This window comes from Dromiciops gliroides, chromosome 1, assembly GCF_019393635.1.
Source record: "Dromiciops gliroides isolate mDroGli1 chromosome 1, mDroGli1.pri, whole genome shotgun sequence".
Lineage (NCBI taxonomy): Eukaryota > Metazoa > Chordata > Mammalia > Microbiotheria > Microbiotheriidae > Dromiciops > Dromiciops gliroides.
This window is the reverse complement of record NC_057861.1, coordinates 716,245,554-716,269,699: the sequence shown is the minus strand read 5'-3', so window position 1 is coordinate 716,269,699 and position 24,146 is coordinate 716,245,554. Positions and strand designations below refer to the sequence as shown.

At 38.4% G+C, this 24,146-nt stretch overlaps 1 protein-coding gene across 8 annotated transcripts in view; it reads left to right on the top strand.

The window, feature by feature from the left end:
* ITPR1 (inositol 1,4,5-trisphosphate receptor type 1) overlaps window positions 1-24,146 on the top strand; it is a 395,541-nt gene that overhangs the window by 189,619 nt on the left and 181,776 nt on the right. For all 8 annotated transcript variants that reach the window (XM_043977918.1, XM_043977916.1, XM_043977917.1 and 5 more), the window contains 12 exons: window positions 584-737; window positions 1,682-1,869; window positions 8,457-8,595; window positions 10,174-10,228; window positions 11,614-11,779; window positions 11,875-12,045; window positions 13,078-13,143; window positions 15,705-15,842; window positions 20,318-20,443; window positions 21,265-21,465; window positions 22,553-22,804; window positions 23,873-23,998. In XM_043977918.1, the coding sequence (XP_043833853.1) occupies window positions 584-737; window positions 1,682-1,869; window positions 8,457-8,595; window positions 10,174-10,228; window positions 11,614-11,779; window positions 11,875-12,045; window positions 13,078-13,143; window positions 15,705-15,842; window positions 20,318-20,443; window positions 21,265-21,465; window positions 22,553-22,804; window positions 23,873-23,998 (1,782 nt within the window). The remainder of the gene's footprint in view (window positions 1-583; window positions 738-1,681; window positions 1,870-8,456; window positions 8,596-10,173; window positions 10,229-11,613; window positions 11,780-11,874; window positions 12,046-13,077; window positions 13,144-15,704; window positions 15,843-20,317; window positions 20,444-21,264; window positions 21,466-22,552; window positions 22,805-23,872; window positions 23,999-24,146) is intronic.

The following is a 24,146-nucleotide window of genomic DNA, read 5'->3' as shown; positions in this document are numbered from 1 at the left end:
AAAATTTAAAATACTATATCTTAAATGCACATTTTAGTAAGAGATGAATTAGAAAATATCCACATTAGTTTGTACGCTGGTCCTTGTAAGTTACTTTTTATATTACATTTTTCTTTCTTCTTGAGAATTTAATTACCATTAGATTATGCAGTAGTTTATTGGGTATCTCCAAGGTCTAGTGTTTATCTTTAGCTTTTTGAAAAATATCTCTGTGATGAGATTCTAGAAACTTGAAATCAAAAGGTATTGTGTTTAAGCTACAGCCATATTAAGGAAAATCATGTAGACCAAATGAATAAGTCAGCATTTCCCCCCACATTATTAAATATAACAGAATCAAATAAGATGAATAACTTGGCGTCTTTCTTAGTTAGAGGTCTCTGACCATTCTTTCCATTAGAACATCTTGCCCATTTCCAGAAAGTAGTAAAAGGTAAATGGAATAAAGTTTCTGCTGTCATTAGTAAGTTGAGAATTTTTACAAACTTGTTAGTACGAATCAGGAGTCAGACTTAAAGTAAGGCAGTATGAGCTCTGTTTGCTATTCTTTTTAAGTCTGTTTAATTCTTTTTTTAAAAAATAGGTTGTAAACTTGGCCAGGAATCTCATCTATTTTGGTTTCTACAACTTCTCTGACCTTCTACGATTAACCAAGATCCTACTGGCTATCTTAGATTGTGTACATGTGACTACCATCTTCCCTATTAGCAAAATGGCCAAAGGAGAAGAAAATAAAGGTAAGAAATAAGTGTTAGATGACTAATATGGAAATATGTTTTCATTGTATAACTGATATCATATTGCTGGCCTTTACAATGGTGGGGGAGTGAAAAAAGGGAGGGAAAGAATTCAAAACTAAAAATGTTTTGTAAGTGAATATTAAAAATGAATACTATAGGGGCAGCTAGATGGCGCAGTGGATAGAGCACCGGCCCTGGAGTCAGGAGGACCTGAGTTCAAATCCGGCCTCAGACACTTAACACTTACTCGCTGTGTGACCCTGGGCAAGTCACTTAACCCCAATTGCCTCACTAAAAAAAAAAAATGAATACTATATTTGTTTTTTAAAAATAAGTGTTGGGGAACGGGGGGTAAGATTATTTGATTATGGCATTATAAAAAATTCCTTCTCTTCCTTATAAACTTCACTTTTAGCTGCCTTTTATCATACACTGCTCTCAAATTCTTTGTATTATATAATTGGTCACTTTATCATATGACTATATAATGATATTACATGTAATTCTGTCTTATTTGGGGTATTTCTTGTTTCTTCAACTAGATTATATTGTAAAATCCTTGTAGGCTGATGTCATGTATTATACTACCTTTGGATTTTTGGTGGGGGTGGGGGGGTGGAGGGATGGGGTGGTTCCTGTGATATCTCTCCAGGGTAGGCAGTTGGTAGTTTAACAAGAAGTGTTTCCAATTAGAATCCTGACATCATTAAAGTAAATCAAGTGTATGTGGCTTGGGATGATTACCTTTCATATCACTTAGTTTAGTTAGTATCCTAGAGCAGATGTGTATGGGATCCTCTTCTTCAATGTGAAACTTGTCCACAGAGAGAAAATAGTTGAAGGATATAGTCAGACTCTCACTTGTAAAGCCAAATGCCCCTCCAAGGGAGAACCTGTAGAAAGGGGGTCGTAACTTGAGGATTGTCCTTTCTGTTCCCTAGGCAGCAATGTGATGCGGTCCATCCATGGAGTTGGAGAGCTGATGACTCAGGTTGTTCTTAGGGGAGGAGGGTTTTTGCCCATGACTCCCATGGCAGCTGCTCCCGAAGGGAATGTGAAACAAGCAGAGCCTGAGAAAGAAGATATCATGGTTATGGATACTAAGTTAAAGATCATTGAGATCCTTCAGGTACCTTCTAGTTAATGAGGGACCCCAAAGAGCATTTCAAAAATGGAATCTCTTCCAGGAGAGGGAGCTGTAGTACTCTTGTCTGGATTGGATAGAAGGGCTTAGAATTAATCTGCTGCTTCCTTGAATGACAATTCATGGGATCATAGATTAAGAGCTAGAAGTTACCATAAAAACCAGCTTATTGAGTCCTCTCATTTTACAGATGAGGAAGTTCAGATTGAGAAAATGTAAGTGGCTTTGCTCATTTCAAAGTAGATAATGTATTTAACCAACCAATAAGCATTTATAAAGTGCTAATGCCAGGCATTGTGACAAGTGCTGGGGACACAAAGAAAAGAAGTCCCTGCCCTCCAGGTGTCAGTTATTGTTATTGTCCAAATGCACACAGGTAACAGAACTAGGATCTAAACCCAAATTCTCTTCAAATTCTGCTTTCTTAAAAAAAAAAACAACTCCTGTTTTATTTTCTTCTCTGCTTTTATTTATCATCATTATACTTATTCATAATAATAATAATAGTTACCATTTAGTACTTTAAGGTTTGCAGAGGACTCTACTCATTATCTCATTTGATCCTCACAACAACACTGAAGATGGGTCCTATTGTCATCTTCATTTTACAGATGAGAAAAATGAGGCGAGAGAGATATTGTATGATTTGTCTATGGTCACGCAGCTAGTAAGTGTCCAAGGAGGAATTTAAACCAAGGTTTTTCTGACTGCCAATGCAGTACTCCATCTGTTCCATCCCACTGTCTCTATTACAAGAAACAATCCCGGAACATCACACTAACAGGGAGTTCTACCTCAATTTAGCCCTACCATGAATTCATCTTAGGTCTTCACTTGGCTTTGTCATATCTCTATTTATACATTAGGAAAATAGGGAAGGGATATGATTTACAGCTATTACTATCCTCATGGAAAATCCCTTTGATTTTTCTGGTTTAAAATTTCTCCCCAAACAGTGAGCAATTCTTCTGTTTTCAGATTTATTTTTAAAGTACAATACTTAGGTTTCGTTTCACTTCATGTAGGAATTTTTGTGCTTCCCATCACTATCATCTCCCAATGTCTTCTCCATTGTCAACCAATAGAATCCTCCCTTGTTGGTTTGTTTTTGTTTTTGTTTTAGGGCAAAGGGGTTTAAGTGACTTGCCCAGGGTCACACAGCTAGTAAGTGTCTGAGGCTGGGTTTGAACTCAGGTCCTCCTGAATCCAAGGCTAGTGCCTTATCCACTGTGCCACCTAGCTGCCCCATAGAATCCTCCCTTGTAACAAAAAATATGCTTAAATAAAACAGATCAACATGTTGTCCATGGCTGACAACACATGCTCCATTTTGTTCTTGTATTTTACCACTTTTTCTGCCCATATAGGAAGTCTGCTTCACCATCCAGTCTTCTGAAAGCATAATACAGTATACTTTCAACCATATTGTTTCATTAGCTCCTTTTTTCAGTGGCAGACATTTCTCAAAAGTATGGGGACTAATTATTAGCTAGACCTTTTCTCATTTTTGATTCTCCATTTGACATTCAGTAGGACACCATTACTTCCCAATACAGAAGAAAGAAACTTATCATCTGTCCCTTTCCCAGAGTCTCTTAACACAAGCAACCAAAGCTGATGTAAGAGAATTCCTCCAAGGAATCTTTCTAGGGATTATAAACTGATGGCAGACTTACCTCCAAGATAAGACCTCTGGTCATTCCCTCTTGGTGGTCTGTGTCATGACCTCTTCAGAAGATGGAGATACTTTTTTTTTACTCTATGCTGGATCTCTTCTCTGGGTATACACTGTCACTCAAGTCCTCTTGCTTATCAGATGGACAATTATTTGACTTAAAAATCACTATAATAATAAAAGAATATATAAGAAGCTTTTTTGTTCAATTATATGATAACCAGACTTACAGGAAATGGATAAATGTTTACAAAAATACATAATAACCAAATTTGACAAAAGGAGAAATAACCCAATGTCACAAAAAGAAGTAGAAGAAGTTATAAACTGCCGAAGAAAAAACTCCAGGACCAGATGGATTTTACACATAAATTCTATCATATATTCAAAAAGATTTAATTCTAGTATTCTGCAAACTGTTTGCAATAATAAGAAAAGCAGATACCTTTCCAGTCTCTTTTCTGTGATAGAAAAATGATCTTGATACCTAAATCCAGGAAAGACAGAGTGGGGAAAGAAAAATACAGATCAGTATTCCTGATGAAATTTAAGCAAGAAATTTAAATAAAATATCAGCAAATAGGCTGAAATAGCATATTAGAAAGATTATACTCTTTGATCAAGTTGGGTTTATACTAGGAATGAAGGGTTGGTTCTATATGAGGAAAAGTATAAATATAATAAACCATATTTATGATATAAATTTTGAAAGCACATTATCAATAGAGACAATTTCTTTTTACAAAATCCAGCATTAGTTTTTATTTAAAACTCTAGAAAACATAGGAATAAATGTACTATTTCTTAATGTAGTAAATTATATCTATCTAAATACAATAGTAAATACTATATGTAATGGAGAAAAGCTAAAGACCTTTCCAGTAACAGAAATAAAGCAAGGATGTTTGTCACTGCTACTACTTAGCTCTAGAAATTCTACTGTATTAATAAGAAAGAGAAATTGAAGGAATAAACCTAGGCACTGACAACAAAAAAGGAAAGTATTTCTTTTTTAAAGATGATATGATGATTTACTTAGAAAATCCTAAAGTATCAACCAAAAAATTAATCAAAACAATTAAAAATTGAGCAAAGTTCCAAGATATAAAATAAATCAATATTCCTGTATGTTACCGAAAAAATCCAGTAGGAGGAGCTAGAAAAAGAAATTGCATTCAGAATATCAATAGAGGCTATTAATCATCTTGGTGTGTATCTGCCAAGAAGCACTCAGGGACTATAAGAATCTAATTATAAAACACTCTTTGGGGGGCAGCCAGGTGGCACTGTGGATAAAGCACTGGCCCTGGATTCAGGAGGACCTGAGTTCAAATCCAGCCTCATAACACTTGACACTTACTAGCTGTGTGACCCTGGGCAAGTCACTTAATCATTGCCCCACTTAAAAAAAAATTAAAAAATAAAACAGTCTTTGAAGAAATAGACCTATATAATTAGAGAAACATGGGTAGGTCATGGGTAGGTAAAAACAATACAATAAACATAACAATACTATATACATTAATTCACTTATTTACTGCTATACCAAACTACCAGAGAAATATTTCATAGAGCTATAAAAATACATATGGAAAAAGTACATATGGAAGTAATAAAAAATCAAAATCTTAAGGGTAATAATGAAAAAAAAAAGTGGGAAGGATAAAAAATAGGTTGATGGGGGGGGGCAGCTAGGTGGCGCAGTGGATAAAGCACCAGCCCTGGATTCAGGAGTACCTGATTTCAAATCCGGCCTCAGACATTTCACACTTAATAGCTGTGTGACCCTGGGCAAGTCACTTAACTCCCATTGCTCTGAAAAACAAAATAGATTGATCAGTGCTTCAAATTAGGTACATAACATAAAGAAAGAAATTAATACAGTAGCATAGTGTTCAATAAAACCAAAGGCCCCAGGTATTGGAGGAAGCATTTAATGTGTGTGTCTCTCTGTCTGTGCCTGCGTGCGTGCGTGCGTGTGTGTATTTAATGCTAAGAATTAGCAGTCTGGCAGAAATTAGATTTAGACCAATATCTCACACCATATTACCAGATAAGTTCAAAATTGACATATAACCTAGATTTAAAAGGTGATATTATAAGCAAATTAGAGAAACAAAAAAGAAATTACCTTTCAGATTTATTTATAGCACAAGGGTTCATGACTAAACAAGTGATAGAGGATCACATGTGATAAAATTGATCATTTTGATTACATAAAATTTAAACCATTTTCACAAACAAATCTAATATAGTTGAAATTATAATTGGAGGTGCAGCTAGGTAGTGCAGTGGATAAAACACAGGCCCTGGATTCAGGAGGACCTGAGTTCAAATCCGGCCTCAGACACTTGACACTTACTAGCTGTGTGACCCTGGGCAAGTCACTTAACCCCAATTGCCTCACCAAAAAAAAAAATATATATAATGGAAGCAGACAAATAGGTAAAAAAAAATCTTTGCAGCAAGTTACTATGATTGAGGTCTCATATTTAAGATAAAAAGAAACTGATTCGCATTTGTAAAACTTAAGAACCATTCCTTAATACATAAATGGTCAAAGGATATTAATAGGTAGTTTTCAGTGGAAGAAATCTAAATTATGTACAACTATATAAAAATGCTCTAAATCCCTAATAATTAGAGAAATATAATTAAGTTTGAAGTTCCTTCTCATACCCATGAAACTGGCAAAGATGACAAAAGAGGAAAAGGACAACTATCAAGGGCTTCAGGAGAACAGGCACACCTTGCAGGTCTGTGGATTGGTCCAACCATTCTAGAAAGCATGCTCCCCACATTCCTCAACTCTACTTTATTCTTTGACCCAGCTATACTACTAGTATATACCAGTAGACCTATATCACAAAGAGAACAAAGACATTGGAGTTCTATGTCCAAAAAAGTGGGGTGTTTTTTTTTTTTGGTAGTAGCCAAAAATTGGAACATAAGAGAGAATACTTCTAACAAAACCACAGCAGATGCTGAAGAAGCTTTTAAGAAAACAGAGCACTAATTTGTGTTAAAATTCCTAAAAAGCACAGGCTTAAAATGACTCTTCTTTATTTAATATGGTCAAAAGGATATACTTAAAACCAAAGAACTAGTATTTCTTGCTTTGGAGAAACACTAGTACAAAAAGGGATAAAGCAAAAACATCCTCTCTCTCCACTATTATTTAACATCTTTCTAGAAATGCTAGGTGCCTCAACAAAATGAGAACAAAATTAAGGGTGTAAACATTGGCAAATATGAGGTGGTTATCTCTACTTAGAGATAGGATGATGGAGTTACTTAGGAAAGTCCAGGTTGCAATGACTTTTCAGTATGGACACAGTGATGGACAATATACCTTTCATTCAAAGAGCAGTGTATTTGGGTCTATTGCAGAGTGACGAATTTTTTTGGCCACAACAACTCTCAAGGAACGTATGATAAATAAGAGAGAACATTATAATTATCAGCAGTGAAGAGAATGCTCCAGTTGACAGAGCCACAGATCCTTATGTATGGAAGTGATGTGTGTGAGACCCTGTGCTCAGCAGTAAGGGATATTACAATGAAAAGCAGTCTAGTCCCTGTCTTCAGTCGATTTGATAGTAGGTGTGTGGGGGTCAGGGGAAGAACACAACATGTAAACATAAATATAAGAAAAGGTGGAATATGTTAAGGATAAAGGAAAAATACAGAGCAAGTGCTCAAGGAAAATATGAGGAAGGGAACACTTTAAAAAAAGTGTCTAGTGGGAAAAGTTCTGAATTTAGAGCCAAAAGACCTGAGTTCAAATGTTAACTTTTTTATTTACTGCCCATATGAGCTTGGACGAGTCACTTGACTACATTAGTCATCTCTGAAATAAGGGGATTAAAATAAAGGTCCTCTGAGGGCCCTTCTAGCTCTCTTGCTGTGATCTTATGATAAGTGACCCCTAAGGTTGCTTTCAGTTCTAAATTTTTGATCCTACAACAGAGGATCAAGAAATGATTCAGAGAGGAGACAGCCTTTGAGTTTCACTTTTAAGAAGAAAGAAGAATGTCCAGATGTGAGGTGGCCTTTGTGATTGCACGGTCATGAGACTAGGAAACATCTAGAATATAAAGAGTGGGCAGAGGAATGATGGGAAATCGGCCTAAAAGTTCAGGTGCTGCAAGATTTTAAATGCCTGGCTAAGGAATTTATAGTCTGTCCTATAGGCAGTAAAATACCCACTGAGTTTTAGGCTAAGCAGTGGAGAGAGTAACATCATCTGTCTTATGCCTTAGGAAGATTATTTTGGTAGCTATGTAAAGGATAGACTTGAAAGGGGAGAGATTATAGGGAGGAATACCAATTAGGAGTAGGGTAAGGATATCTATGTGAGAAGATATGATTATATATGAAACAACTGGGTGGAGGGAGAAGGAAGGATGAGTCAGATTCCATGCATTTATATATATTGTAAAAAAAGTTTTTTTATTGATATATTTTGTTTTTATATGATATAGATTTTACTTTGTATCCTTCCCCCTTCAAAGAGCTATGCTTCATAGCAGAGGATTGTTTTTAAAGAAAGAGGAAGAGGAGAAAAAATTTGGCTAAATAGAACAGTACATTGAAAAAATCTGACATGATCTCCTTCTAAGTAAAAAGGAACAATTAGATTTTAACAAAAAGCTACAGTGATATGGAATGGCTTAATACACTGTGTCCAGGCACACACATTTCTTTTAACCCAACCGTTTACAAGTCAGCTAAATATTTGGTTCACTCAATTTTCAGAGGATCTGGCATGGCTGAAACCAGGCCCAGATCAAGTGCCACAGCTGATTGGCAGGGGCGGGGAGGGGGCTGACGGTGACGTGTAAAAGGCAGTATGTGAATATAATCAATCTCTTTCCATTTCCACTTGAATCTCCAGTTTATTTTGAATGTGAGATTGGATTATAGGATCTCATGCCTCCTGTGTATATTTAAGCGGGAGTTTGATGAAAGCAATTCCCAGACCTCCGAGACGTCCTCAGGAAGCAGCAATCAGGAGGGGCCAAGTAACGTACCAGGTCAGTTATTCCAACAATGGATCTTCAAAGATGGAATGGGGTCTGGGATGGAGAGAGGACTTCTGTTCTTAGAGAAAGTCAGAGGTGCACTACCTTGGTTTTCCCTTTTTTCTTTTTAGAAGTGGTGAACCTTATTGCTTCTTCAACATAAAATGTTTTCACCTCTACTTGGAAATAGGATGAAAAACCAATCTGCTGTTTTTCTCCTCTTCCTTATTCCATTTTCTTTTTTTTTTCCTACTGAAGATCTATTCTAACCTTGATCCTAAGTATTTTCATTATGTGTCTATGACCAAGCCCAAAGGGAAAAGCCCATTTTCCATTATGAGGAGGATTAAGTTTCCTTCATTCTTTTTTTTTTTAATTTTGGCTTTTACATAGTAAGATAAAGCACATTTATTTTTAGTGGTTTCTTTCACATTAATCAGCAGCTCTGCCACAAGTCCTGGGGGCTTCCTGGTAACTGATGTTTATGCAAACCAGGCCTTTTCATCAGCAGAAAATGCAGAGTGCCCCAGTCCTGACTAGACTTCTCTGTGGACTCTCCTCTTTAGCCTTCCATGAGCATTCAAACTCTTCCTCTGTCCTCCCATAGCATGACCAATAGCAGTGGTCTTAGTGACCTTTATGCTCATATCCATGACCTTTGTACCCACCAGCCATAGTTCCTTCACAGACACTTTGGCATTTTTCTGGCCTCCACAGAAACAGAATGGGTAGCAAGGAAACGTTGTCATTGCCTTCAAATCTGTAGTCACTGCTCTTTGGGGTTACTGCACTGGGGGAATATTCCATGTAGTAGCATCATCTGAAACCGGATCTGCTCAGAGGAACTTCTACTTGTGTTGGAAATTGTATTCACTTCCCTGGTAATGGGCTCTTAAAAGGCATCCGTGGGGAAAAAAGAAAACTTCTTTTTAGCACTAGGCTTTCTCAAACCAGGCATGGTGATGGCTTTCTCTTAAAGTGGGGCCATATTTTGAGGGGAAAGTGATATGAAGCAACAGCAGTCACATAAAACTCTTCTCAACAGAAGTATTTAATGACATGGCTAAGAGAAAGCTTGCTTCATAACTTGCTGTTTCTAATCCTGGAAGATGTTTGGTTCCCATGTGGGTAAGGGCACAGGTATTTTTGGTAAGTGCTTGGGGGGTAAGAACAAGTGATTCCGGACATCAAGGAGTTGGTTGGCTGCCTAATACTTCTTTAGCAGTTGAGGGCTCGGGGTATTTCCTGAAGATTAATGAATCCCTCAATCCCCAGGAAACACCCACTCAGTGAGGCAGCTATCTGTGTTATAACTTGGAATGAATGGGGGTGGGGAGGTAGGAACCCAGGGATGATATGTGGTCGTAATTTGTTTTGTGTTTTTTTTTTCTTAAAGTGGTGATAACTTTATTTAGTGAGAATGGAACACCATTAGAAAATGAATCCCCTCACCTTCAGAGGACTTAAATCTACATTTTTTTTAATGATAAATTTCATTCATTGTTTTCTGGCAAAATATTTCCAAATGCTGATGTCATATATGTCTGATGTTCTCAAATGAAATGAATGTATAAATTCCTCGTTTTCCAGGAGCTCTTGACTTTGAACATATTGAGGAACAAGCTGAGGGAATCTTTGGAGGAAGGAAAGTATATTTTCAATATTATGTGGCAAATGTTTCTGGGGTTTAAGGGAGGGAACTTTCATGTCTGTCCCTAGGCCTTTATTTCTCACAGTCAAAGGAAACACAGACTTTCTTCAGGCTAAATTTACATACTATTCCTTGGAATTCTGACCAGCCAAGGTAGCAAAGTCCAGTGGAAAGAAAAGGTGGCTAGATGAGTTAATGAATGATAGAATAAATGAATGAATAATGAATGAATGAATAGATGAAAAAACATTTATTAAATGCTTATGGTGTGCCAGGCAGGCACTATACTAAGCATGGGAGATACAAATACAAAAGAGAGAGAGTTTCTGCCCTCAAGCATCACAGAATTACAGAGTTGGAGAGTTGGAAACAGCCATTTATTCCACTCTTTCCTTTCTAACATAGATACATCTAGGGGAAATAATAGAAAGGAAAGGGTGAAGTCATAGGGATGATGAGCAGAGGGATGAGGTAAATGAGTGATACATACTTTGTAGAAATAATGGTAATATTTATTTGATTCCTGTTCTCAGAGTAAGAGGTGAAGATGGAGGTGAGGGGGACTACATCTGTTAGCATGACAAGACGAAGGCATGCTCAGGCAGCTGGGGCCTGCTTGATGTAATCGGCTTTGTCCACTCGGCAGGACCACTAGGCAAAAGCTGGAAATCTCTAGTCCATAACTGCTTCCTCATCAGCATTGAAAGTTCTCATTGGTCACCACATCAGCTAGAGTATTTTGAAGCTGTTGGGACCCCAGCGCTCAGGCTTGTGTGTCACTCGCTGTTTAACCTTAGGCAGGTCACTGATAGTTCTCTAAAATAAATGATGATTATCATGAATCTTTATCATCCATTGTCTCTACCTTCATTGGCTTTAAGGAAAAAAGGGATGATGTTCATCTTATCAGTACCATTATTATTAGATTATTCTCATATAAACTGGCTCTGTGACCCTGATATACTTGCATACACATTAGAGAGGATACAATTCATTTCTCAAATTTGAAGAGGTAGAGAGACACAGAAAGAGTTGTATACACATGGGTGTGCTGACTAGTGGGTCACTGAGTTTTCAGCCTGAAGGATAGAAACTTCAGCTATCCCATAGTTATTAAAGGAAAATGACAAAGCAGAGGGACCCAGGCTCATCAGAATGGAATTATAATGGCAAACATTGATGTGACACATCTTCTTATCTCCAATTGATAGATTCAGAGATTTGCAGTCCCTTGCCCACTGTAACACTCACCTTGTTAGTGTCAGACGTGAGACTCAAACCCAGGGCTTCTGGGTCCTTTGCATCATGGGGTGCTATATAGGCAAGGAGGGAAAGTCGACAGTGAATGTATCTTCTTCTCCCCTTCTGCACATTTGTAGTGAAGAGAACACGCCTTTGGACTTGGACGATCACGGCGGAAGAACGTTTCTCAGAGTCTTACTCCATCTGACAATGCATGACTACCCGCCTCTTGTGTCTGGGGCGCTTCAGCTTCTCTTTAGGCACTTCAGTCAGAGGCAAGAAGTCCTTCAAGCATTCAAACAGGTAGCTTTTGGTTGGGCTCAACTCTTTCCATTGCAGGGATTGTCCATCGATCAGAAAGGGTGTTGTATTCAACTAATGGATTGTATTCATGTCAGGTTCAACTACTTGTTACCAGCCAAGATGTTGACAACTATAAGCAGATCAAACAAGACTTAGACCAACTGAGGTCCATAGTGGAAAAGTCAGAACTTTGGGTGTACAAAGGGCAAGGACCTGATGAGCCAATGGATGGAGCATCTGGTGAAAATGAACACAAGAAAACAGAGGTGGGAAATCTTAATTATCTAGGAAGTTATGTTGAAAATCTGGATCAGTCGTGCAGACTTGTCATGTCAGTGTCATAAGAATATCCCAATGCAGAATCTGCTATCACCGTTAAAGACCAGCAATGGCCTTGACCTTGTCATCTTAGAGAATTGCCTGGAGATACTGACGACAACAACAACAATAACAACATAGCTAGGATGTGTAGACTTGAACCCCAGGTCTTTGCAACTCCTTTCTCCTTCTAATACACTATGTGCTCCCTCATAATCTAGATAAATCATTTCTCCCCCAAAGGGCTAAGCTTTAATTTCTTTTTTTTCTTTTCATTTTTTTATCTTAAAAGTATTTTATTGTTTTCCAGTTACATGTAAAGTTAGTTTTCCACATTTGTTTTTATAAAATTTTGAATTCCAAATTTTTCTCCCTCCCTCTGTTTCCTTCCCCCTCCCCAAAACAGAAAACAATCTGATATAGGTTACATACGTATAATCACATTAAACCTATTTCTACCTTAGTTATGTTATGAAAGAAGAATCAGAACAAAAGGGAAAAACCTCAAAAAAGAAAAAACAAAACAAAACAAAAAAGTAGAAACCGTATGGTTCAATCTGCATTCAGATTCCACAGTTCTTTAGGACTGAACTTTTAACTACAAGTTCAGAATACAACCAGCCACAGTCTGAAGGAGAGTGTCTCACTGTCCTCTAATTTTGCCCCTGATCATTACCTTTTACCATATATTAGCCTTTGTTTAAATCCATTAATTAGTTTTGTTGATTACATCATGGAATCCAGTCACAGGATGGGTTAGTTACTTCACTGACAATAACTGTTAAATATTCTGAGATCATACCACTAGCTACAGCCTGGTATCTCACAGTAACATGGTACCGATCTGTCTCCATCACTGCTACTAAAAAACTGGTTTCGAGCCCTTATGGTGGCTCAGTCCCCTTACATATGATATTAAACAGTGTCCTGTAGCATCAGAATTGTAAGGTAACAGGAACTATGTATGTTTTGGTCTCTAGGAAGGGAATAACAAATCTCAAAAGCATGAAAGTACCAGTAGCTACAACTACCGAGTGGTAAAAGAGGTAAGATTCCAGCCCCCTCCCTTTTTTCGTTTTTATTTCTCATGGGAAACTACACCAGATCAATTGGCAACCTGAACGTCTTAGGTCCTTTCTCCTTAGAAATCAGTTCTTAGCTTTAGGGCATGGATTCTTTTTTAAAAAAAAAAAATCATAGGACCCTTTGGGAGTCTGATAAAGCCTGTGGACCTCTTCTCAGAATGGTATTATTAAATGCATTAAATAATACATAGACAAAGGAAAATATTGAAATACTACTATCAAAATATTTCTTTAAAATGTTCATAGACCTCAGGTTAAGACCCCTAGCTTTGGGCCATCCAAAATGGGAAGGCTTTAGCAATGGCAATATTTTCCACAATAATGCATCTTTCCCAAGTTCTGTCATCTATGGCTGTGTATTCAAAGAGTTCATCTTCCCCAACATTTTCTGTTCCCTTTTGCCACTAGGAATTAGATTCCCCAGCCTGCCATTTCAAACTCTTCACAATCTGGATCCAGGCCTCCATTCTAACCTTGTCTCATATTACTCCCTTTCACATAATTCACACTCCCCTTAATTGGTTTGTTCTCTCAAATAAGGCTTCCATCTCTTGCCTCCATGCATTTGCACAGACTTTTATCTATGACTGGAATACACATCGCATCTTTCCCTTTTCCTTAGAATCGTTCACTTCATTCTAGACTTAGGTGCCTACAATGGAAAGAATTTCCCAGTCCCCACAGCTGTAGCATTCTCTTCAGCTTCACATGATTTTGCATTTGCTTATCTGTGTGCTGTAACCCCATTAGACACTGGAGAGAAAGGACTTTTGCTTTGTTTTTTATTTACCCAGCTCTTTACACACTTTATGCATGTTTTTGTTTTCATATTGCCTGAATTTTTCACATATTCCTTTCCACAACAAAGAAAATTTATTTTTTAATTAATAAAGTATTTAATTTTTTTCCTGTTACATTTAAAGATAGTTCTCAACTTTTGTTTATACAAGCTTTTCAATTTCAGATTTTTCTCCCTCTCCCCTCCCCTCAACATCAGGTAATCTGATATAGGTTATATATATATATATATATATATATACACACACACATACATATATATATACATATATATACACACACATACGCATAATAAAATTAAACATATTTCTGCATTAGTCATGTTATAAGAGAAAAATCAGAGTAATGACGAAAAACCTCAAAATAGAAAAACATCAGCACCAAAAACAAAAGAAATAGTATGGTTCATTCAGCATCTATATTCCACAGTTCTTTTTTTTTTCCTGCATTTGGAGATCCTCTTCTATCATGAGTTCCCTGGAACTCTTCTGTACCATTGCATTGGTGAGAAGAATATAGTCCATCACAGTAGATCAACACTCAATGTTGATGATACTGTGTACAATGTTCTTCTGGTTCTGCTCATCTCACTCATCATCAGCTCATGTAAGACCCTCCAGGTTTCTCTGAATTCCTCCTGCTCATCATTTCTTACAGCACAATAGTATTCCATTGTATTCATATACCACAACTTATCCAGCCATTCCCCAATTGATGGGCATCCCCTCAACTTCCAATTCCTTGCTACCACGTAAAGAGCAGCTATAAATATTTTTGTACATGTGGGTCCCTTTCCCCTTTCCATGATTTCCTTGGGGAAAAGACCCAAAAGTGGTATTGCTGGGTCAGAGGGTATGCACAGCTTTATCGCCCTTTGGGCATGATTCCAAATTGCTCTCCAGAATGGTTGGATCAGTTCACAGCTCCACCAACAATGCATTAGTGTTCCAATTTTTCCACAGCTTCTCCAACATTTATTATTTTCCTTTTTTGTCATTTTAGCCAATCTGATAGGTGTCAGGTGGTACCTCAGAATTGTTTTAATTTGCATCTCTCTAATCATTAGAGATTTAGAGCATTTTTTCATATGGGAATAGAACAAAGAAAATTTCTTAACAACAACAACAAAAGAACAAGAGGAAGATAAATAAAATAATCAGCAATATTGATCATTGCATCAAAAAAATTGACATCATATAGAGTATTCCATACAGGGGCTCTCCCCTCTCTGCAAGTAGAGAGGGGATGTGTCTTTTTACATCTTTCCTTGGAGGCCAGGCTTGGTTTTTGTAATTTTGCCAGATTTATTTTCAGTTGTTTTATGGTTGTTTTTTCCCATTCACATTATTGTAGTATAAATATTTTGAATTGAATATCAAAAAATCATCATTCTGAGGACTAGGGCCTCCAATCAAGCTGTCTATAGCAACCAATAAGCACTACATTTGACTTCTGCTGACACCATCTAGGCAGCTGTTCATAGACAAAGCCTTGTCTTGTTCTTTCTGGAACCTAGTTACTGTTCAGTAGGGGTGTAAGCAGTGAAGGTACTTCCCACCTGTTTTTGCCAATTTTGCCACCTTTGTCCCCCCCCCCACCTCCCCTTCTTTTCTTTTTTGTTTTGTTTCTTTCCTCTCTCCCTTCTCTTCTTAATACAATTTCTATTCAGAGAACTCTAGGACTTCTGGGAAGACCACTTAAGCAGACCTATTGTTTTCTACCAGATTTTAATTAGACTTAGCAAACTGTGTGTCCAAGAGAGTGCCTCTGTCAGGAAGAGCAGAAAGCAACAACAGCGGCTGTTGCGAAACATGGGAGCCCACGCCGTTGTCCTGGAGCTCTTACAGATCCCCTATGAAAAGGTAAGTTGGCCACACAGCAGAGACATCTCCCACAGAATCAGTGTTGCCTTATTATCCCTTGATTTCCCCCTTTCCCCAAACTCTTGTGAATGCAGAGATTGCGAAGGTTTGGAACTTTTGTGCACAAACAAGAAAGAGCTTACTAAAATGGAGGATGAGGAAAATGTGTGGGGTCGGGGGAGCAATTAGTCACTCAGGAGCCTTTGAAGAAACACGTTAATAAACTTGGTTTTCAGACCCGTTGGATGACGCTTCAGGCCAAGAACCTTTCTTCTCAGCTAAACACACCAGAAGTTGAGTTGCCTGGAAATGGAAAATGTCATCTTTTAGATGTAGTCTGTGAACCACTGAAATGACTTATGGACAGTAGGTAGAGCATTCTTGGCCAGATGCTTCCTTCCTGTGGTGTAAGAGTTGTGCTTGGTCATCAAAGATTGTATCAATGGAACACAAACTTTGGTCAGTCTTAACCAAGAATGTGGGCCAGAGTCAGAGGCCTGTCCTAGCTGAGGGCACAGAGAGGATCATCAGCCACATTGCTATTTATTTCTACCTAGAAAGAGCTGGATTTTTCAGCCATGGCAACCCATGAAGCATGGAGGGGTTGTGATCTGCATCAGTGGAGGGGAGTCCCCACACCAGTGAAACCATGGATCTTTGAAAGAATCAAAGTATAATGAGCATTTGTAGGAGCGTTCAACAAAAAGTCACAGTTTTAAAAGTTTGTACTTGATCAGGTTACAGTATCTCAACAGACTGAATGCATAAATAGCTTGAAACTAGGGTTAGTCTATGCAAGACAATAGCTGCAGCTCAGCCTTTGGAGCAGAATCCAAAGCTTACTTCATGTACCTATGGGAACTATGGGAGGTCGCTTGTTGCTAACCCATCTTTCCAGCCTCATTAAACAGGGTGTCCCAGAATCCACCTCCTGGCTTCCTTCATGCCCCGGATCAAACCTCACTTCATACAGGAAAGCTTAATCACGCAGCTTCCCTCTGTTATTTCCACTTTATCCAGTATGTTTGTGCATAGTTGTTTACATCTTATCTCCCCCATTAGACTGTGAGCTTCTTGAGAGCAGTTACTGTCTTGTGCCTTTTATTTTTTTTTGTATCCTCAGTATTGAGCACAGTGCCTGGCACATAGTAGGAGCTTCAAAGGTGTTTATTGACTGACTACTAAAGCTTTCATCTGCACTGAGACTTTTGGGACTCCCTGTACGTTACTTTTCTCCCCACACACTGCTCTTTTTCACCTCTACCTCATAGAGTGCCTTGCTTTATAAAACAAACTCTGCTTTGTCTATAAAGCTTTTCCTAAGCCCTGGTGTTGCTTTTTCTTTGTATCCTCAGCATTTAGCACAGTTGGTATATTGTAAAAGCTTATTAAGAGCTTGTTGATGAATTGATTCTGCCATCTCCCCCAACTGCTACTGCCCTCCCTGCCTAATTACCTTGGATTTATTTTGCATTTATTCAGTATGCATTTATTCTGTATATACTTGGGTACAGCTAGCTCCTGATTAGTGCAAATAATAGATCCCGTGAAGTGGCCTCATATTCTAATTTGCACAGCATATTTCTATTGGGCTGGAATCAGTCAGCATGTTTTACAGAATTAGAACTTAAGATAGTGTGAATTCAAATGCTTGTGACTACTTCCAGGAAATTCATCATTTTGCACTAATTAGAACCCAGCTATGGGCACATGCAGTCTCCCCCGGTAGAGCTTTAAGGTCCTTTTAAAATTCTTGGCTTCATATCCCCACTGCTAAGCATAAGGCTTGCCACATAGTGGGTGCTTTATAAATTCTTATTGATTGGTTGACTGCTGACCAAAGCTGTAGTCCAGAACTTGAGCATTTTCTCAAGGGATGGAAACTTTTATGCAAATTTGATTTAAAAAACCATTTGGAAGAGAATGGATTTGGTGGGAACTTTAAGTCTAAGATCCAAAGTTTCTTTTTTTTTTCTGACAAATTCTCCAGTGTTCCAAGGTTCCTTAACACCTCAGAATCATGTGAGACTTGTATTAGGAAGAGGATACTTATCCTTTTTTGTGTCAGGAACACCTTAGGCAGTCTGGGGATGCCTATGGACCCCTTCTTAGAATCCTGTTTTTAAATGGATTAAATTTTTTAAAAATAGTATTACAAGGTAAGCAAAAGTAAGTAAAAGTAAAGATTGAATTTTTCCCATCCAAGTTAACAGACTCACTGAACTCTTATCTGGGGATCCTAGGTTAAGAACACCTGGTCTAGGATTTTTTTGATGATGAGTAATCTCAGTGATAGGTTATCCTTAATATTGTTACCTTTTTTTAAAACTTGTATTATTTTACAATTATTTTTTAAAATTTTAATAAGCATTTTTATTTAAAGTTTTGAGTTTCAAATTCTGTTCTTCCTTTTCTCTCTCCCTGAGTTGGTAAGCATTCAGATATAGGTTTTACATGTGCAATTATATAAAACATTTCCATATTAGTCATTTTGTCTAAGAAAAATTGAATAAAAGAAAAAAATGAAAAAAAGAAAGTGAAAAATAGCCTGCTTCAGTCTGTGTTCAACCAATATCAGTTCTTTTTCTGGAGGTGGATAGTATGCTTCATCATTAGTCCTTTGGGATTGTCTTGGATCATTGTATTGCTGAGAATAGTTAAGTCATTCACAGTTCTTCATCGAAGGTTACCTTTTTAGATTCCTTTTCATAAAGAAAAGATATTCAATTAATTCACAGTCTAGTGGAATTTTTTAGAGAAGAATAAAACTGTATAGAAGCATTTAAAATTATGGCCATGAGCCACAGTTAAGTGTCTTTGTTAAGAGACACTCTAGATTTCTCATGGTGAAGTTGTCAGTCAACAAGCATTTCCTAAGTGCTTATTATATTCTAGGAACTGTACTAAGAGCTGAGTTTACAAAGAAATTCAGAAAATATGCTGCCATTCCCCTCAATAATTGGCCTTGCCAAGTCATGCTTAGACTTTAAAAATTGTTTAAAACTTCCACTGCCCTTTTTCTATTGTCAAAACACATAGCTAAAATTCTTCCATAAAGCAAACACAAGTCCTCTGCTTTGTCTCCCTCAAAGGATGGTTTTGAGAATTCTTTAGGGCAGGGTCTGTAAAAGTGCTTTGGGAACAAAAAAGTCCTTTCTGAATATGGTGAGATTGTATTTTGCTTTGTAGATCAGTACTTTCCCTATCAAATCCCTCTTTACTTGTTCAGAATTTGGTGAAATCTCTGCAGAAATGTGAACCATGATGGCAGAGATTTAGCTGTTTCAATTACCCTCCAAGGCAGACCTAGAATACATGGGTAGAAGTCGATAAAGGGCATATTTGGGCATGATAGCTAGGTTAAACTTCTTAACTAGAGATAGACAAATGTGGGATGGATTGCCTTGCTAGAAGTAGGTTTCCCCTCATTCTTGGTCTCCAGGTAGAGGCTGAACACCCCCCTTTTCAGATACAGTGTAGAAAGGTTTCTTTTTCAGGTACAGGTTGGATCGAGATGGCTTCTGAGATGCCTTCCCGCTGTGAGATTCTGTGAAACTGGTGCAGGTCTATGCAGGTAGTTGGTCTGGCAGTAGACAATTTGAAAGGCAAACCTAAGAGATGGGAGCATGACAGTATATTTTCAGTAATGGGGAAAATGATGATGGTTTGCTTTCCAGGAGCTCAGGTGGACTTATATCAATAATCCACATGAATGAATGGATTTTAATTGGGGAAGAATTTTTTTATTAGCAATCACTTTCTCTGTTGTTGCCCAATTTGTAATCAGTAATTAAAAGGTCAAAACCTTTTCATTGGGATATCACTTGTTTTATCCCTAAATTATTTATTTCTAGGAACCAGACCTGTGGTTTTTGGTGCGGAGGTCTCCTGGGTGTGAAAATTAACTCCTTTAAGCCTTAAATGATTGCTTGGGACACTGAGGTTTTGAGTGACTGACCCATACGATCTTCATGAGAAAGTATGTTTGAGAGTTAGGACTTAAACGCTGATCTTCCCAGCTCTGAGGCTTGCCATTTGATCTGTTTGCCCATTCTGCATCTCTTTGTTCCTAAAAATAATGTGTTTCCTCTGGACCAAAGGATGCCTCAGAGTGGCTTGTCTGCATCACACCATTTAAGTATCATAGTTTTCAGTTTGTTCAAAGGGCTTAATTCGTAAAGGCCTTTGAAATCTATTATTTATGGAGTTACAGAGCCAGAAGGTTACTTAGAGAGCATGTAGCCCACTGCCCTTATTTTACAGGTGAATGAATTGAGGCTTAGATAGTGACTCGACAGAGGTCATATGCAGTGTCTTCATGCCTCACACCTAGTAAATACTGAAGCGACTCCATCATACGAGTAGCTAGTGAAAGAGATACCATAGTATTGCAGGTGTTCTACAGTGCTGGTCAGTATTGTGTCCCATAGTTGTGCACCCTGTTAACCCGGCCTCTTCCTCATTATTCCACCTAGGCTGAAGACACCCGGATGCAGGAGATCATGAAGCTGGCTCATGAGTTTTTACAGAACTTCTGCGCTGGTAATCAGCAGAACCAAGCACTCCTCCACAAGCATATAAACCTCTTTCTGAATCCTGGGGTAAGGATCATTGACTGCCTGAGCCTCAGAGAAAAAGGGCACAAGGCAGGAAGGATGACTTGTCTTATAAAATGTTGTTCTTCTTAGGGTCCAGATAGGTACCCTGTGTGTACCTTGGGATTTATTTACAAAGTCATAAATCCTTTAGAGGCAATTTGGCATAGTGGATACCAATAACCTACCTGAATTCATTTCTCAGTGATTAACAAACTCCCACCCTGTTGTACCCTCCCTATTACAGTCATTCTGAGCCCCTGTCTATTATTATTCAAACCCAATTCTCAGTTCCAAAGTTTCCTCCCCGCAAACATCCCACTCTAAAGGTGCCCACCCCTTCCAGTGTGTGACTCCGTCTCCCCACTCTCTGAACTTTAACTGGCTGTGCCCTGTGCCTGAAATGCCATCCTTCCTCTGCTGTATCTTCTGGCTCCTCGGTCTTCAAACCCCACCTTTCCTGAGCCTCCTTAATGCTAGGCCCTTTTCTCTCTTGATTACCACCTTGCAGGGAAAGGGCTGCTTTGTATAGGTAGAGGGAGTTTATTCACCTGGGAGTTGCTATATTGATAATGTCCCAGGTCTGGGTCTAGCCTATATGTCTCTACTACTAAGTCACTTAACTTGTATGTGCCGTAGGGCTTATTTAAAACCAAGTCATCATCGGATGTGATGGCAACCATCTCTTACTGCCCCAGCAACTTCCCAAGCTAATGAAATCACAGGTCTTTCTCGTGAGCCATACATATCATTATTCTTGCACTTCCTGAATACTTCCACATCCTCGTTATTCAGTTTTCTTAAACAGATTTTCCTTCCTGTGTCAGATCCTGGAGGCAGTGACGATGCAGCACATTTTCATGAATAACTTCCAGCTTTGCAGTGAGATCAATGAGCGAGTCGTCCAGCACTTTGTTCATTGTATCGAAACACATGGCCGGAATGTCCAGTACATCAAATTCCTGCAAACAATTGTCAAGGCCGAAGGGAAGTTTATTAAGAAGTGCCAAGACATGGTCATGGCGGAGGTAAGTGAGAGCGGCCTATTTACGTATAGTCACTTCCCACAGCTGGTGGGAAGGAGGACTTTCCATCTGACACCCTCAACTGAAGAAGCCTTCAAGGGTAGTGACTAGAGAATTGGCCACAGACACTGGAAGACCTTGGTTCAGGTCAGGCCTCTGACCCACACTGGCTATGGAACCCTGGGCAAGTCCCTTCCCTTCTTGGTGCCCCAGGAAATTCTCCAAGTAGTTGGATTCTAGAGCAGTTACCCATCTGATAGAATTTCCTTATCCAGGAGCCCCCTCTAGCAAAGACAAGCACGGGCCCTATACTTATCCCTATAAGTATTAGCAAACCTAACCTAATATGAAGGCCCTCTTTTTTTTTTTTTCTGATAAAAGTATTTTATTTTTCCCCAGTCATACTCAAAGATAGTTCTCGACTCTTGCCTATACAAGCTTTCCAATTTCAGATTTTTCTCCCTCCCTCCCCTCCCTCCCCCCTCCCCTAGACAGCAGGCAATCCGATATAGGATATATATATATATATATATATATATATATATATATATATATATATATATATATATACACATACACACACATACATAAAAACACTAAACATTTTTCTGCATTAGTCATGTTATAAGAGAAAAATCAGAGCAATGAGGAAAAACCTCAAAATAGAAAAACAACAGCACCAAAAACAAAAGAAACAGTATGGTTCAATCAGAGGGCCCTCTTTTATAGAGGACTTCCTACTAAACTGCTCCCTCCAAAGGCAAACATTTTTTTGCAATTAACTTTTCACTCAGATCATTTGCATTATCTGTATTCTTGGGCTGGAATTGGGGTGTAAATAAAGCTTAATTTGGGAAAGGGAATAAAACCAGCTCAATAGTAATGAACAGTTAAATATTTAAATAAAAGTGTTTATTATTGTTTAAAACAACAAATGAACAGTTATATCTTCTCGGTTATTGTTTGGGAGTCTAGCACCAGAAGGCCAGTGATAGAACTTTTCTTTCATTTTTTATCCCAATAAATAGGTTTCTGTAGCATTTTATTCCCCTCCAGCTTTTGATAAACATGTTTTTCTTTTTTTTTGTAGTTGGTCAATTCAGGAGAAGATGTGCTCGTCTTCTACAATGACAGGGCCTCCTTCCAGACACTCATCCAGATGATGAGATCAGAACGGGACCGGATGGATGAAAACAGCCCTCTGATGTACCATATCCACTTGGTAGAACTCTTGGCAGTATGCACGGAGGGTAAAAATGTCTACACAGAGATCAAGTGTAACTCTCTCCTTCCTTTAGATGACATTGTCCGAGTAGTGACCCATGAGGATTGCATCCCTGAGGTGAGGGTCAGCAGGGCTGGGCTCTGGTGTCCTCCCTTCTTAATGTGTGTAGAGCTGAGATTCCAAGTTGTGAATTCTGGTTTAGTGGGATAGGAAAAAATTCCATAATACCCTTTTTTGGACTTAAGTATAAAAAATCAGGCTTATAATCCTGTGCCAGGAAGAATTAGTCTTCAATCTTACTTTCATGAGAGAAGTGCATGAACTTTTGTAGTCATAGGATCATAGAGTTGAAGTTGGAAGGGTAAGAGGTAAAGGCCTCTAAGGTAAGGGTCCCAGAATTCAAACTTCATATTCCACAGATATGGAAACTGGAGCCAAGAGAGGGGACAAAGTTCACCCAAGGTCTTGCATGTGCTAAGTATCAGAGGTGGGATTTGAACCCTGGTCCCCTGACTCCCAAGACAGTGCTCATTCCACTATACAAGTTTCCTAGCTTCCCTAAGGATAGTCGACCCTGTAGAGTTTGGAGGGAATTTGACCTGAGTAAGAAGCTTACCTCCTATATTCTGTTGAGTTCTGTTTCACTCTCTTTACACATGTAATTATTTCATCAGGCTGTATTGACTATAGTGGAGAGAGCAAGCAAGACCTATGTTTGAATCCTGCCTCTGAGACTTACTAGCTGTGTGACCTGGACAAACCATTTGACTTCTCTGACCCTCACTTTCTACCTTTATAAAGTTGACATTGCAATAGCACCGACCTCATAGAATTATTATTATTATTATTTTGGTGGGGGCAATGAGGGTTAAGTGACTTGCCCAGGGTTACACAGCTAGCAAGTGTCAAGTGTCTGAGGCCAGATTTGAACTCGGGTCTTCCACCTAGCTGCCCCCCCTCATAGAATTATTATGGCTCAAATGAGCCAGTGGGTAGAAAACGCTTTTCAAAACTTTAAAATTTAAAATAAAATGAGCTGTTGTTATTATTAACTCACAGGCTCTTACTTAAAGTTGGAAGGGACCTGGGAAATCGTCTAATCCAGCCTCTTAGTTTTGCCTGTCTTATTACATGGACACTGACTTCTGGTCTTCTTAACCATCTCTTTTGCATCCTTCCTTCTAGGTTAAAATCGCCTACATCAACTTCCTGAACCATTGCTATGTGGATACCGAGGTGGAGATGAAGGAGATCTATACCAGTAACCATATGTGGAAGTTGTTTGAGAATTTTCTTGTTGACATCTGCAGGGTAAGAACGTTTGGGAATTGAAGATGAAGTCTTGTCTTTGTGATTGTGGCTCCTGTCACTGACCCTTATCCAAAGGAAGTACTTGTTTTTTACCTCTCTGGTATAATAAAAAATACCCCAGCCTTTGAGTCCATGTCCAAGGTCTCCT